The following is a 16,975-nucleotide window of genomic DNA, read 5'->3' as shown; positions in this document are numbered from 1 at the left end:
GATAAGCGAACTCGAACATACCCTGCGCACGCTTAAAACTTCACGTTGACAATACCTCTGCTTCAAAACATGCACAGGACAGGACGTCCACAATGTACATGTACATGCACGTACGTTGTACATAGGCACATACATCGTATGTCAGTCAGCCTGCAGCGCACGTGTTGCTCAGGTCATATCCTGTCCACAGTGACCGTTTTAGCCGATTTTCAGCTAACTTTGACAGATTTTTTGTTCATGCATGCGTATAGACAGGGACGTATTATAGCACTTTTGGCATTAATCTTTGTCAGATATCATTGAAAGTTGGCATAAGCATAGTCCCTATAGCCAAGATGTGTCCCGAAGAGTGACGTCATCAAGTGATTTATAATGGATTTATGAATACTTAATTTTTCTCATAGACTTTGTACACAGTTTTCTCCACAAGTCTTTCCCTATACAACACTGATATATCTTACTGAGTAGTTCTGAACTTCGGCTGAGAATTACTATGAGAAGGAAAACGAAATCGTATTTTTTCACGCCTGTCATTTGATTGAAAATATTCCCAAGAGTTAGAATAGCAAGTAATATTTTATAAAAATGTTTCAGTTTAAAGGAAAATCACGCATTTAAAGGTGCAGTTTTTCTGCTGTGGGATTTTTAACCTATTGACATTGTACACGTTTTCAAGCCACCATTTTCATAACTTGGCGATCTGGAATCGTCATCAAAGTTACGGCCAAGGAAGAGCCTCATACAAAAATTATGCCAAGACTATGACATCATGATGACGTCATCATCAAGTGATTTATTTTGGATTCATGAATAATTAATTTTTCTCATAGACTATGTACACTGCATTCTCCATAAGTCTTTTCCTATACAACACTGATATATCTTACTGAGTAGTTCTGAACTTCAGCCGAGAATTACTATGAGAAGGAAAAAGAAATCGTATTTTTTTATCGTTTGCCATTTGATTGAAAATATTCTCAAGAGTCAGAATATCAGAGGCCAATCCTGGCCACAGTGACCGTTTTAGCCGATTTTTCGGCTAACTTTGACAGATTTTATGTTCATGCATATTCAGGGCATATTATTGATTAAAAAAAATCATAATGCGGAAAAGCCCTATGTTCTGTTGCAAACAGACATAGACCTCTAGTTTTCTTTCTTTTTTTTACGCGAGGGAGCCATGGATCCGTTTGTCATTGCCCGATACACTTTATACGTCTAAGTAGCATCTCCGATATGCTTCAAATGAGTTACTTGGTAACATTTAAGTGTAGAGTCTCAGGCGACATGCATTCACTGAAATTTAATTGTCCCACACCGGGATATGAGTTTGAAGCAAAGAGCACGGATTGATGACCGATTAGGCTAATGAATGGCAATCAACATGAAATATCACTATCGTACCACCATGTAATTCGATAAACGAAATGGGTGGCCTCCTTTTTTTTCTCTCGGCAATTTGATCTGAACACACTTGGCCTAAGAACCCCGACAATGTTGCTTTGTGGGGAAAAGTACAGCTAGCACTTTGATAAAATGAGATGGGCATACATAGACTTTCAACGGCTCAAGTTTTTGTCCTTTCTATAGCAATCAACTAATGTTGCAATCCAATTAACACGTCATCGGAAATGAGGTGATTATATAATTGCTCATTCGAGTGTCCCAACAACATGTGAAAACCATATGAGTTCAAAGGCACCTTCAACAACACTTCACTTGTTGGTCAAAATTGTAATGGACAATGACTCATTGTTCGGTGACCGTCATCTGAATCACAGTTAGGTCTCACCTTGGAAACCACTTCTGTAACAGTACACAACACAGAGCTTCTGATCACTTCCCTTCTGAGGGCGTGTTCGTCAACGGTGAAACAAAACACCCGAATTTTAAGATATAATTATACATATTGCAGCAGTGCAAGTTGATATTATTTTATGCTGCACTTGCCGAGAGCTGTACTGAGCACAGTCTACTTTCACGGGAATGACCGTGAGTTATGTATACAAGACCATGATTTGAACTCAACATTTCGAGGAAAACTCTGGAACATTATCTGTAAAGGCCACAGCTTTTTTAACAATGAGAATGTTCAAAGTCATGAACATGAAGTATAAGTTAAGTATAATTATTTTCTTATCTTATATACAGAGGACAGGCAACAGGTACAAATTGTTGCCTGTGACAGCTCATGATGCAGATATTGCATACAGAATCTGTTCCTTGCTCCATACATTTCTGAATCAAGGAACATCGTTACAAGTCGGCAAAGACAAGCTGGTAGCTACTTCTTGTACCTCGTGACACACACATCACGTGATTCCAGTCACGTGGGACAACTATTAATAGAACTCCAATCACCTCATTGCCTTTTGAAACTTCACTTTACATTTTATTTTTCGTGGAGAACTAATAACTCACAACATATTTTTTGTTTACTGTTATGTACACATTTACAAAATGCACAACCTTAAAATTTATGTCAGTACTAGCATACTATAAATATTAGTTCACCATTAACAATATTTTTTTTAAACACACACACAATTTGGCAATTTCGTGAAAGAGAAAAGACAGCATTCAAACCCAAAAAAATTAACACCACACAATACAAATTTCTTTGGTTTTTATGCAAAGCATGCTGCAGCTTGTAAAAAAAGTAGCTGCTTGAAAATCCCAATTTGCATTTACTGTAAGTATCAAACAAGAATGAACAAAATCGTGAAAATTTGTGAAAATCGAGTTGATTTTATTTCAGATATAGGATGGAGTCAACTAGAATAGCTGGCAAGCCAAACCAACTTACCATTCTTTCTTTTTTATTGCGCAGTTATTGTGCAACATTTCAAAATATACAACTCTCTTTCAGTCAGCCTTACACCTAATAGACCTTTATCATGCTGCCACCATTTCAGTCATGTTCCCCGTATCCAGTAACAGTACTGAATGATTTTTGTGTGTGTGCAAAAAGGAACCAGACTATTTCCTTCCAGCCTCGCTTTAGTAACGTTGATTTGAATGGGGAAAAAATCAAGGTGGCCGCAACATATTGGTCTATAGCACAAATTTCTCTTCGCCACTTGTGTACAATGAATAATCATCGCTGCTATCAGATATTGAGAACAATGTGAATATCCGTATGTGGCATAATAATGTGTATTTATATGTACAGTTGTTCAAGAAAAACATGCTCCTTTCCTTCAAAGGCTGCTGAAACTGGGGCCAGTGTAAAAGATTCACACACTAATTTATGAATCTGGAAATTATCATTAAAGTTACCATCAGTACAAATGCGTATCACAAGCCATCTCTCTTCCAATAATATTCTTGCCCCCTGAACTTAAAACTAACAACGCCGCATGTCGAGATATCGGACCAAAGCCCAATGTCTTTGGCACAAAATCGAGTAAGCGAATTCACGCGATGGGCTAAAAAAAAAAATTAGCTGGTAACCATTCACAAGCAATAAAATGCACAACAATTTAACTGGTTATCTGTTTTGGCTGAGCAAATAATTCTCTCTGGTTAGCACATTTTTGTAGTTGGCATCTGCATGAAATTGGCCGTGGTTAATTGGAAATGACAAGTTCCTGCCTAAGTCAGACCATAGCTCGGCTATCATCACTTCCAAATGTGGGCAGTGCTAGCCCAGTCAGAAGGGAATTAATACCACTTGCCAGCTGCTCATTAGCGACATGTACACCTGCCAGCAATTAACATTTAAAAAAGAAAACCTGGACTGAAAGCTTGGAGCAGTTTCTGTTGAAGAAGGATGAAATACGCCAATCAAACTACTTGATTAAACTAATTTGTTGCTGATTTTCCATCCAGCTAAAGATAAGGGTGCAATTTCTGGGTGCTGCCGTCCACGAAAATCTATACTGATGATCCGATCAATCATTCTATGCTAATTAAGAAATTCGGCACTTCTACAGGGTGGCGCAAAATGAAGGAAACCCACTTTTGACAGCAATTTTCACTTACTTGTTGAGCATATTTTTAAAAAAAAAATAATAAACGGTATTAAAGTATTGATCTTCAAACATAAATGATGAAGAAATGATTGCAAACGCCTATTTTGTCTCTGATATACGGTAGTTTAAAACACATCATGTGCCAAAACTGTTTGTCCGAGAACCAAAATATTCCATCTGCTTGACTGAGCTCCGGAGCTTGATTTGAAGACAAAACTACACTAGACTTAAACGTGGACACTGGGCAACAGTGATTTTGGTGACTTTGATTCAAATTAGCATAACACTATTCTTGCGAATAGAAAAAAAAAATACACTATTTCTTGAAAATAATAACACCATTTTTAAACATTTTTTCACCACGGATGGTTGAACTATACTGCATTATAAAAAAAATTCAAATTAGTTAAGCAAGCAGGTTAAAATTCCTGTCAAAAGTGGGTTTCCTTCTTTTTGCACCACCCTGTACAATTAGCACAAGATGTTATGATTACCGGATGTGAACTTCATATGCACAGGCTAAAATTCCTCACTGACCTGTGAATGTGCCAACCGTTAGCGGAGACATTTCTTCTATAGTTACTTAAGATGGAATTGAACCCATATTGGCAGAAGCATCACACGTTTCACTGATTGCAAGCATCAGTATACAGTGTGACCCAAAGTAATTCAGATTATTCGGGCGCCAAAGTAAAAGATGTTTCTACTTAAGTCCATACAAGTAAAAAAAACTGCATCCAATTTTTCATCTTGTACCAATTCAACCTGCTGCAGAACCTAGAGCTAGATTTCAAACAGAAAAACCAAAACGAAGCTGCAACTAAAGCGAATAACAATTTTTGCTTTTTCACACTTTTCTGCACGCCCAAGCTAGTATAAAACTTGAAACCAAAACAATACCAAAGTTAGAAGATATGTTGCTAATCGAGATGTAAAAAAGCAAGCTTTTGTAAAATATAACTGCATTTATTTGAAACAGCAAAAAATGGTTTACCTAAATATATCTCAATAATAGTGAAAAACATGGATGTATATTTCAGTTTCCACAAATGCACGCTGAAACAAATAACAGTCCTTTAATTTTGAGCATTTCAATCCATTTTCATGGTCTGTATTGTCTGGAAGGAATGCCGTTAAACAAGGTTTTTCATTAGCACACTTTTTAACAAGTCAAAATGCAATCATTCATATGCAATATTTCTTACAAGTACTTACACAACAAGGTGCTTATTAAACTAAGCAACTACAAAATCCTCCCTAAAAACAGAGGTATAACATTACAATTCTTTGTGATGAGTACGATAAATTGTAGCCTCGGTGGAAAAGGATCGTGGTTATAAGCTACACTTTGAAGTTGTTTTCTTCAATACGGGAAAGTACTGTGCCGTTTACTAGTTAATAAGTTGCATGGTGTTTTTAACCAGTTTGCGTCAGATGACGTGTATACACACAAAGGTTTTGCAGTATGACTTGACTTGACTTGACTTGACTTTGTGACTTGACCAGGGATGGACCTCACTCCGACTCTGACGGACTGTGTTTTGATTAACCCAGTAATCGTTATTGCTACCAACCGTCTGATCTAAAAGTTGGACCTGAGGTTTAAGTAATCTGCAGCAACATGGCAGTGGACTGAGTATTACCACCTGGGTAGACTCCTACAACTCTCAGAGAGCACCCAACCATTGAGAGTTGGAGGAGAGAGGAAACTTTGTTCAGCATCATCAGCTGACTCTGCAGTCCACCTCCGCGTTCTCGTCAAACTGGTGGTGGAAGCTCAACTTCTTGGCGGCGGCCTTGGCCAGGTAGGCCATAGTGCCGTAGACACCGCTGGGGGCGCTGTCGTAGAAGTGACAGCAGATGCCGGACACCCCGCCGCAGGCTAGCGGCACCGGGCGAGGGCGGTCTAACGCACAGCACAGGGTGGCATCACCTTTGACGTCCATCTGGGAATGCACCAAAAAAAGACAACACCTTGAGAAAAGAGCAGGGCCCTTGCAGTTTTTCCAAAACCTCTGCTTCAATTCCAAGTTTGGCTGCAGAAATTGTTATGCTCCTGACTTGGGGAGACTCAAGCTCAATTTTGATCAGTGTTCTGAGAGCATTAAATACCATGCGATATCACAGTTTAGACTTTGCTTGGACATTCAGTTTAGACTTTGCTTGGACATTCACAAGCTTCTAAATGATCATTGAGCCCTAGATGAAGGCCAACCTGGAAATGAAGCTGAGGTTCGAAAAAGACGCTGGACAATTTGTCATCATTTCAACTGGTTTAGTTTTTTAATGGCCAGACAAATGAGATATTAGTATCGTGAAACACGGCGAGGGTTTAGGAGACAAGGTGATGGGGTTGTAGGAGATGGATGTAGCAGCCATCGCTGGTGCTCCTATGGTGTTTCCTGATGACTGCAGCCTCACCTCTAACATTTCTGAACCAGTGGAACTCCTTCTGGACCTTCTGGAACGTCGTACTTTTAATGACATGGGGACAGTCGATCTGGCACCGTCAAAATCACTGGTGCCTTCTTCAGTCTTGGGAATTTGTGAATCTCGCAAACCTTGGGCCAGGGGTGTGGTTTCTAAGTCAGTTTTAGGAATGCCATCAACTGACTTTGTCCTGGATTTTTTCCGGCGCTGCAAACACACACATGCAGAAGTGGTGCAGTGAGAAATGGTAATCAGGTTGGGTCCGATGAAAATATGCACAAAGGTGCGTCCTTAACCCTCCTACACAAACACACATTCTGTGCCAAGTTGTCCTGGCAGTCAAAATCAATCAAGTGACTGTTTTCACCAGTTAAGAGCTCCCAGCCTACATAAAGCAGGATTGACTGGCTGAGACTGTTTATGTAACTTGATACAGATATGTTTTGACTGTAGGTGCTTGATAAGCCAGCCATGCCTACCAGTTGTCTGCTTCTGTCTGTTGACTGAACTTGACTAGTCAGAGAGCTTGCTTGAAATATGATCTGACTGTGGTGACTAGCCTGTGTAAAAGGCAGGGCAGGGTAAGTGGATGGATATTTTGACTATCTGTGACTGTTCAAACAGATGAAACATTTGCGATGTTGAAATGGTTTTGCAGTAAGCTAGGCAAAAGCAAGGCACAAAATAAAAAACTATATTCACAGCCTTTTCCAGTACTATAACTCCAACACTGGCTATTCAAAAAACACGGCGCCTTTAACTTGGAGCACACCGGGTTGCCACCAAGTCATCAAAGAAACTTGCCTCAGGGGACTTGCACAGACTGTTTGCTTTGCACAACATACCTGATCTTTCAAGAAGATCTCGTTAGCTTCGATAACCAGCCCTTCCACTTGTATGATGGCGCCCAGGTTGCTGAGCCAGTCATTCTCCACGATCAGGGACAGCACCATGAGGGCTTCCACCACCAGCTGGCGGAACTCGGGCTGGGGGATGCGGTTCAGCGCCGACTCCACCTGCAGGGCAAACTTGAACTCGTTCTCCGTCATCTCACGGGTCATGTGGTGCGGGAGGCTGTAGCCCTCGATGCTCAGTCCATGGCACTGTTATGTAAAAAGACAATAATGGAAAGTCATGTTCAGCTACTTTGACAGTGGTGTAGTCTAGTCCACGACAAGATTCTCACAAGTCCCAGTGGGTGCGTTTGAGCGTGCTACTCGTGTTAACACAGGTTTACTTCTGAGCACTGAACAGCAGGAGTACGACCCCCGGGTAAGCAAGAGTATGCTCTTCGTCATACCGGGAGTATACTCCTGCACCGAGAGTAATGCGCAGGTAACATTTTCCTGCACTCGGGAGTAGCAAGAGTAACACCCTCGAACGCACCCCATAAGTCCATATCACAAGTGACCAAGTCCTAAATCAAGTCAAGAGTTGTTCAAATGAACTGTGAGCAAAGCATTTCTCTGTCATTGTTCATCCTCTGATACTCGCAACTGGACTCATGAATTGTCTTGAACTTTACCAGTGACCCTTAGCTCTTTGGGGAGTGTGGCCAAGTGGTTAGGTTTGTGACTCATGATGAGAGTGTCGGGGGTTCGAATCCAGCTGCTGGCCATATGTTGCCTCCTTTATTGCGGCTTTACTGCACTGTGTTTATTTTTAACAGCAACACGATTAATAACCGAGTAACATCTTTCACCAATATTGAACAGAACGTGAAATTCCGGTCAATCAAATCAGAGTGAAAGCTTATTTCATAACGAGGAAAATAATTTTCCAACAAACACTAAACTTTTGAAAGTTAAGCAACTCATCTATGGGAAAAATGTAGAAACTGCAAGACTTTTATATCTCAAGAGGATTCTGAAAGAAATAGGTTAACTTTTACAATAAATTGGATAACTTTCAGTTGACAATTAGTTTAAAGATGAAAACAAAACAAAAACCAAGGACATACCTTCTCAAGAATCTTCCAGACTTTTTGGTAGAACTCTGCGGGTGCACGGTTGAGGGCGCCATCTAGCCTGCGACGTCGCAGCCACTGGCCCACTTTCTCTTGGAACACATCATCCTCCAATTCCACGTCTTTAAGACTCAAGGCTTTAGACTAGGAAGGGAGGAAAATAAGCAGGTTTTAAAGAAATGTAAACTATGATTGGCCGCTTGTGGTTTTTCAACCTACAAGCCCCCCCCCAAAAAAAAATGAACCATGAATGTAAACATGGTGTCCATATTTGGTTTTTTTGTATAAAAGACAAACTGTTTTGTTATTGTTCTAATATTTATAAAGGTTTGCCTGAATGTACAGAGTTGTAATCAAGCCATCACATGATCACAAATCAATCACATCACAAGTCAATACAACCAATCACAAGTCAATCATAAGTCGATACAACCCATCACAAGTCAATCACAAGTCAATACAACCCATCACAAGTCAATCACAAGTCAATACGACCCATCACAAGTCAATCACAAGTCAATACGGCCCATCACAAGTCAATCACAAGTCAATACAACCCATCACAAGTGAATCACAAGTCCATACCACCCATCACAAGTCAATCACAAGTCAATGTAACCCATCACAAGTCAATCACAAGTCAATGTAACCCATCACAAGTCAATCACAAGTCAATCACAAGTCAATCACAAGTCAATACAACCCATCACAAGTCAATCGTAAGTCAATGCAACCCATCACAAGTCATCAAGTCCAAATAACAAATGATTCAAATTAACTGCAACAACAGATTTCTTGTTCATCATTATGGCACTTACAATTTGACATGTGACTGACTACCATTACAACTCTAATCAAATAAACGGAAAACCGTTTTGGAAATAGCTTACCGTCAACTGGCGTTTGAGCTGTGTCAGTCCCATAAGCTCATCCTTCTGGGTACTGACAATAGACAACTGTCTCTCCATGATGCCAACTGATTTGGCACTCGCTACAGAGAGGGAAAAACAATTCATTATTTTCAATTGGTTTATCACAAAATATTAGTCGAGAAAATTAAATGGAAACTCAGGCAGGTCTCACAGTGCCCCTCTTCATCAATATAGGTTGTTTTTTTTAAAGGTTTAGAAAATCAAAATATCCAAGATTTTCTAAGCGTCAAAATGAAGCAATTTATAAGTTTTTAGGATGTGAAACAGTGCCAATTTTTCAGCACGAGGTAGCAGAAATATAGGGAGTTGCTTACCTCGAGTTCTCCACACTAGATAAAGTTACCAATTTCATGCAAACTGCCAAGTTCTTAGAGAGGTAGGCCTGCATTGACAACATGGTTGATATTCTGGATAACTAAACTGTGTTAAATTGATTCTTAAAAATACCTTTAAAAAATTGCTCAAATGTAAGCCAGAAGGTTTTTATTAAAGTTACTTTAAAAATAAAGTAGGCTAGCTCCCTAGTTGAAATATATTTTTTTTATAGGATTTAAAGGTTTTCGTTGTGAGGCCTGCTCAGCTTTTGTTGACCGACTGAAGTGAAAACTCAATTTTTTTTCTGCCGAGTGGCTCAAAGGAACTTTGCTTGGCCACAGGAGATGCGAGGGGATTGTCTCCCTTACCTGCAGACACCCCAAACTCCTTGCCGCTGAGAATGTGGTGCAAGAGGTCCTTCATCTCGTAGGGGCTGAGGGACATCAGGTGCTCATAGGCCTTATCCCCTGACAGGAAAAACAGTCAAACAGGTCCCTTGAAGAGTTTTGTAACGCACACTATGCTTTTGCAAATCATTCGGTGGGCTTGGTCACATTAACAAGAAAACACCTGTCGTTACGATTATGAACCACCAAATTGAATTTGAGGACTGATTTCAAGGTGTGTCCTTACAAAATCAAGGGTATTTAATTATGATGAACAGCTGCACCTCCTAGCATCAGATGGGGTTCGGCCCTCCCCCTTTTGTGCAAATTTGAAAAAAAAGGGAGTGGCTGCACCTCATCTGAATACCAATGATCCTCCCCCTTTCTTGCAAATTTGAAAAAAAGGGAGTGGTTGCACCTCATCTGAATACCAATGACCCTCCCCCTTTCTTGCAAATTTGAAAAAAAGGGAGTGGTTGCACCTCATCTGAATACCAATGACCCTCCCCCTTTCTTGCAAATTTGAAAAAAAGGGAGTGGTTGCACCTCATCTGAATACCAATGACCCTCCCCTTACTTGCAAATTTGAAAAAAGGGAGTGGCTGAACCCCATCTGCATACCAATGGCCCTCCCCTTACTTGCAAATTTGAAAAAAGGGAGTGGTTGCACCTCATTTTATTACCAATGGCCCTCCCCTTTTTTGCAAATTTGAAAAAAAGTGGCTGCACCTCATCTGAACACCAATGACCCCTCCCCAAAGTCAAATTCTGGGTGCTCCATTGCAATGATGTCATACCATTATTTTTCTCACCCAATTTAATCCTCCTTTTGTTTGATCAGTCACAGACATACAAAAATGTCAATCCTGTTCCCCTACCATGCCTTTTACACAGGCTAGTCACCAACAGTCAGATCCTAAGGCACTGTGACAGTCAAATTCCAAAACAGACAAAAGCAGGTGACTATGATAGGCACAGCTGGCTTATCAATCTCCTACAGTCAAAAAAATAGCTATACCAGGTTTCATAACAATCACAGCCAGTCAATCCTGCTTTATGAAGGCTGGGAGCACTCGACTGTTAAAAACAGTCACTTGGTTTATTTTGACTGCTGGGCTGGCCTTGTTGAAATTGCCAGCCAGAGAGGGAGGATTAATATTTCAAAGTGAGCCTCACCCTGACATCCCAATGTGCGTGCGAGTTCAGAGGTCATGACCTGCATAATGAGGCCGACACGGATGCGTAACATCTCGTAGAAGAGCTTGGGCTCTGTCTTTATGAACATGGACAGATACATCAAGAGTTCCTGTTTCAAGACGTAAAAGAAGAATGGTATGTAAATGTAACATTTGTCAACATTTCTCTGATGCATCAAGATTAAATGCAATACTGAAAAATAAACTGCTACTGTTTATACATGCTTTTTAAAAGTAATTACCTAAAAAAAGACATAGATCTCAATTTTAGTAACATACACTACAAAACTATCCACTAGACAGATGAATGAAAACACATGCTGCTAAAATGTAATGTACACTCTCCAAACTTTGAATTTTGGTTACAAATCTATACCTAGCTAGAACATGCCAAATATATCTACATGTTCATTCAACACATCAGCATTTAAACAGCTCTACTTTAACAGTATGTGGCTAATACACACAATGGTATTTCGCAACCTACTCGAATTATCAATTCGAAATTTACACTTTACATATCTACATCAGATTTGTCACATAGTGCTACCGTAAATCTTTATCACATAGATCTACCTGTGTACCTACAGTCTGTAATTTGAAACTTGTGATATCATTTTCCATGCAAACATCAGTAACTGTTATGTTCTCCTACAAATGCTCTGTTATGCCTAAGTAGTGCTACACTATTGAAACGTTGGGGTGGCGAACATCAAAAGCTGTCTGTGTAAGTGTAATTTCCTGAATTTACATAAGAAATCTATACCTAATTGCATGTACCTGAACTGTTTAATATATAAACTTGCTCCCACTGCAATCATCAGTTATAATGAAGTCCACCTAAAGTATATGATTGTGTCCAATACACAAACTAATATGTAAGCTACACTAATTCGGAGTATAATATTAACACATTTACAGATCTCAACCTACATGTATAAAACGTCCTTCCTGGAATGCTGAACACATCACGTTATACTCCATGCTCACATCAAGTGGTAAATTCTTCTACTGGCACATTTCGGTAAAGTCGCACCGCTATATGACTCCTCGTCTGAGACAATACATTATGCTGCGCTGGTTTTTTAATTATTTGGTGGTGAGCAACATAAGTGTACGAACTTTATCAAACTAAACCGACTACGGAAAACCTACAAGTAACAAGTAACCATGGGGAGATAGCCGAAACAATATTAATTAACGGCTGTGGCTAACCTACAAAGTTAACCTGGAAGTATAACCAAAATAATACTCACTGACCAGAACTTTTTGAAACCTAAAAAAATATATATAATAAAGCACTAAAAGAAAGCTAACACTCTACCCATTTATGGCTATAACAAAAAGACACTCTGAAAGCTTTGGAAAGGTTAGAAATCCAAAAAACAAAATCATAAAATGAATAACTAAAGTGTTCAAATACAAAAGTCCCTAACGCCAAATCAATATCAAGAAATGACTGAATAGATGTAAATCCAAGAAGAGGGCCCCAAGATTGTTAAAAAATACAAGCTAGATTTGGCAAAGTATTTCATTATTTGAGTCCAGACATGAAATGTAAATTTAATCCAGATTGAAATGGGAGTTATCCTCTTGAAGATTGAACTTTGACCTCACCTGAGTCAGCACCAGTGAGCTCTTATCCTCCCCGCAGGCCTCCGCGATGACCTTGTGCAGCTTCTTGGGAGGCAAGGGAGCCGTGATGATCTTCTCCCTGGGCTCCGGGGGGATGCCCACCGACACCTGCTTCTGACGCACCAGGAGCGCCGTCACGGCCTGGGCTAGGTTCTCCACTCGTTTCTCCAGGATGCCGGCCGTGTGACGGACTACTGACCAGGCCTTGAAGTGGGCACTCTGAAAGGGAAAAGAAAAAAATAGGACTCAGGACTGAAAACAAGAATGAGAAATTAGTTGCGGACATGCCACAGTAAGACCCGAAGCCAACCCACCTTGTAATACAGTTCCTCCATGAGTGTCTGGACGGTCACTACCTGGTCCTGCCTCTTGCTGAGTTTGGTGTCCCACTTCAAGCCCCTGAAATTAAAGACGAAGAGTAAGTTCACAGCATGTAAGTCTCAAGTATCCTATTTAGGAGTCATCTTATTAAATATCCAGGGTTAAGTTGCAGACCAGGGCCAAATTTCATGGCGCTGCTAACCACAGACTTCCGCGCTTACGATCACCATTCTGTGCTAACAGCGCTGGCAGAAAAATTCTGCACTAACCCAGTAAGCACAGAATCCTTCCGGGATGTACGCATTCACACAAGCCAAAATTCCTCGCTAACCCATGAAACACGCTCACCGTAAGCACGGCACTTTCTGCTACAGTAAGCGGGCATTTTTGCTAACGGTAAGCAGAGCCAGGAAATAGGGCCCAGTTTACAGTATCCACAATACGCTCGTTCATTAGTGACAGGATTCCAAACAAATTTGCAAGTATCCGCCTGCAACGAAGTTATAAGTTAATAGTAAAACAATGCTGATAACTGCACAGGATAAAGATACCAGGTATGGGCTCCGTGCACAAGTACCCCTTCAACGGCCAGAAAAGGAAGAGTTGGGGGTGACCTAGACTGGTTCCCGGTCCATCCACTGCGTCTTTCGAATGATCCAAAGTTATTGGGGGCGGGGAGTAGTCTGGGAGACCATCGCAAGTTAAATTCGAACGTATTCGCGCGCTTACATCGCCTGACGCTCACGCGAAGACACTGTGGCTAATAGCTTTGGTACATTCAGGAAGTTATGCCTACTTCGCATGCGCATATGTACAGTACAGTACGCGCATGCTGTGTGTCCTGTCCACCGGGCTCTCACAAGTGGTAAAAACGCGCCCTCTTTTGTTGGTGCACGGAGCCCTTTGCAACCTCTCCTGGATATTACTGGGACTAGTATGGAAGCTTGACTTACTCTACCACGTAGAGATAGTGCAGAATGTCAGCCTGATCACTCAAGGACATGGACTCAGACAGCTGGGATAGAACTTCCCCAGAATTCAACCCTTTGTACATATCCACAACCTGACAAAAAATAAAAGGAGTAACATGTAAGTTAGACTAGCCCATATGGGGAAGTATTAAAAGATCCCTGGTAATGCGTAATGCGACTGTTAACAACTGAACCACTGGCGACAGTCTTAGGAACTAGGAGACCCAAAGATGAAAAGGGGGACACAATTTTCGACAAGTGAAAATACAAAACAGTATCACGTGAACATCAGAGAGTGTAAAAGTCCACAGTTCATACATGTCCAACTTGATTTTAGATTTATGACCAGCTTTGCGCTTTAATATGAGAGTTTGATTTCTGACTGAAATTAAGGTGTTACCACTTGGGAATCGGCAGGTTGAAAAATGAATTTGTTTTAATGTAGCTGTTTAATATTTATCGGTAAATGTCAAACAGAATACATATAAAAGGCCGTAGAGAGAAGTGTGCGACATCAAGTGGGAGCGTCTTTCAGATATCTCACCATCTTATCCTGCGTCCAGCTTGCCGTGCGCTTCATGGGGGAGGCCGCAAGGTCTTCGGGCAGGAGATGGAAGGACGGCTTGCTGCTCAACTTGTTGGGCGATCGGACGGCTTCTGTTTCAGGCAAACATTGCGATGAATGAAATAGGGCAAATCATTCAGACAAATTCTCGGCACAGGCGTTTGATGATGTACACAGGCCCTGGTCAGGGCCTGTGTCTGTTTTGTGACAACTGCTAAGACTTGTGAGAATACTGTAGCTCTCAATGTTGGGACCACAGCGACAGTTGTGGCATATGAAAGACGAGTATGTAACACAGACGTGAAGTTTAATGTTTAATGAAGCACAAGTGAGAATGTTACATTAGAAATGCAAGCAGTTAAAAGGAAAATTATCAGAGTTTTTACAGGAATGAGGGCAAACCACATCAATCAGTGAACACTACACACAGGATGAGTACTACATTAAGACTCCGGAAATGTTATCAACACTACACCAACAGCTACAGTTATATGAATACATATTAGAAATTGACAATTTGAAATGAAAGCAATGTGGGAAACAATTGACCTATCGCGGTAGAATCGCGCCAACGCAGCTTGTGAAATATTGTCCAAGTACATGATACACAAATGGACGCGGAAAATCTGAGACAAACAAAACTTAACGTACAAATTTCCACAGGGTTGTCTAAGGGGCGTGGCTAACTTGCAAACGGCGATTGGTCAATTGAGTTATAAGGTTACCCATCAAAAATTAATTTGTTAACAGACATGGAAGTAGCAATATGCAAGCAAATTGTAGCTAACACCACAATGTTATTACCATTCCAAAAGAGATTTTTCCTTTGATTTTCATAAACATGTAGGTAGGTAGGCACTTTTTTTCATTTCACAAATAAGCACAAAACAAGAACACCACACAGATTCATGCATGTTAATTAAACCAAATTCACTGCAAACATCCAATATTAGCCATCTGTACTGACGACGCCACACATTGTTTACATGTGTGCTTTCTTATGAAAGCCCGGTGGGGATGACGGTTTCGTATCCCCATAGAAAAGCGCACACGTAAACAAAGTGTGACGTCATCAGTACAGAGGCTTATATATGTGTCTCTCTTTCAAACACAGAGAGACAAATACTTTGATGGATTATCTCTGTATTACGTGTAGTTTTGTATATGTTCCTCTGCAAACCAGACACAAATGTGCACCCACTGTACTTCGGAACATTTAATTGATGATGTTTTCTACTGAACCATAGCAAACAATGCTTAAAGTTCATGTTGCACGTGTAATGATATGATGTGTGTATACCATAGATGATTTGCAAATTGAGAAAATTAAAGAAAATTTTTACAACCACCTAACATGCAAAACGAAATAATCCAGGTGTACGACGTTTTGGGGATGAATGCGATTCGAAGATTTTCAAAGGTGGAGAGTGTAACTTGAGAGAGTTTGAAGACAAACCGTGAGAAGTGATCAAAGAACCAAAGAGATGTAAAGAACCACATGTGATAACTCTGTGGAATGGATGGACTCCGTATTCCATGACGAGTTTGGCAGTGATTAGACAAAGAATGAACAAACAACATAAACACAAAGGACAAATGCAACTGTGACAAGGAAGAAATCAATGAAATTCACAATTTGTGCGTTAGGTCTGAAGCTGCCGTGAAAGGGATGCTTGCAAGATAATTGTAGTGTTTGTTAATTTGGCAATTTCAATATCTCCCCCTAAAAACAAATTCGAAATGAAAGACTTTTTTTGTCAAGATACTTCGTGCTATTATTTTTGTTTCCACTGTCCAAAGCAACTCTGCCCCTTTAAAAAGAAAAAAAACTGCCTGTTCACCAAAAATCAAAAGAAAAAAAAACAAAGCATACTGAAGTTTTCAAGCAATTTTGAAATATCATAGATTTCTTTTTCTTTTTTGCAATTATGAAACTTTCACCATAACACAAAAACGGCCAAAAAAGCAAAAATAAAAACTGGCTTATCCTAGTATCAATGCACTTTAGTGCAGCACACAAGATTTAATACTAGTTAAGGCTGTTGGAGTTTTCTTTCAATTTTTTTTCCCGGATCACCTATAAGAATTGTTAGGATTTTTTTTTTTCGTTCTTTCTTTTTGTTTTTCTGAAATGAAGTCTTGATGTTGTTCGTACCAAACCAAGTCATCGATTCCTGATTGGGGGAGGGGCTGACGTGCTCGACTATGTTGGGCAAATCCTCCACCTCCTCTTGCCGGAAGACGCCCTTCTTCCGACCTCTCCCACCCGTATAGCCTGTGAAGA

General features: G+C 40.3%; 1 protein-coding gene across 3 annotated transcripts in view; it reads right to left on the bottom strand.

The window, feature by feature from the left end:
- Positions 1–2,365: 2,365 nt before the first annotated feature.
- Positions 2,366–16,975, bottom strand: part of LOC119727307 (probable phosphorylase b kinase regulatory subunit alpha) — a 31,591-nt gene continuing 16,981 nt past the window's right edge. The window contains exons 15-26 of one of the 3 annotated variants that reach the window (XM_038199159.1): positions 16,847–16,966; positions 14,671–14,783; positions 14,109–14,218; positions 13,149–13,233; positions 12,817–13,053; positions 11,180–11,309; positions 9,986–10,084; positions 9,261–9,361; positions 8,365–8,514; positions 7,250–7,507; positions 6,396–6,611; positions 2,366–5,920 (exon numbers count right to left, since the gene is read on the bottom strand). In XM_038199159.1, coding sequence (XP_038055087.1) covers positions 5,699–5,920; positions 6,396–6,611; positions 7,250–7,507; positions 8,365–8,514; positions 9,261–9,361; positions 9,986–10,084; positions 11,180–11,309; positions 12,817–13,053; positions 13,149–13,233; positions 14,109–14,218; positions 14,671–14,783; positions 16,847–16,966 — 1,841 coding nt within the window. In that variant the 3' untranslated portion in view covers positions 2,366–5,698. The remainder of the gene's footprint in view (positions 5,921–6,395; positions 6,612–7,249; positions 7,508–8,364; positions 8,515–9,260; positions 9,362–9,985; positions 10,085–11,179; positions 11,310–12,816; positions 13,054–13,148; positions 13,234–14,108; positions 14,219–14,670; positions 14,784–16,846; positions 16,967–16,975) is intronic. The other 2 variants (XM_038199161.1, XM_038199160.1) reach the window with 2 other exon arrangements.

Source organism: Patiria miniata, unplaced genomic scaffold (assembly GCF_015706575.1).
Source record: "Patiria miniata isolate m_02_andy unplaced genomic scaffold, ASM1570657v1 HiC_scaffold_20, whole genome shotgun sequence".
NCBI classification, from domain to species: domain Eukaryota; kingdom Metazoa; phylum Echinodermata; class Asteroidea; order Valvatida; family Asterinidae; genus Patiria; species Patiria miniata.
The sequence above is the reverse complement of the archived record's forward strand: the minus strand, read 5'-3'. Positions and strand labels throughout refer to the sequence as shown.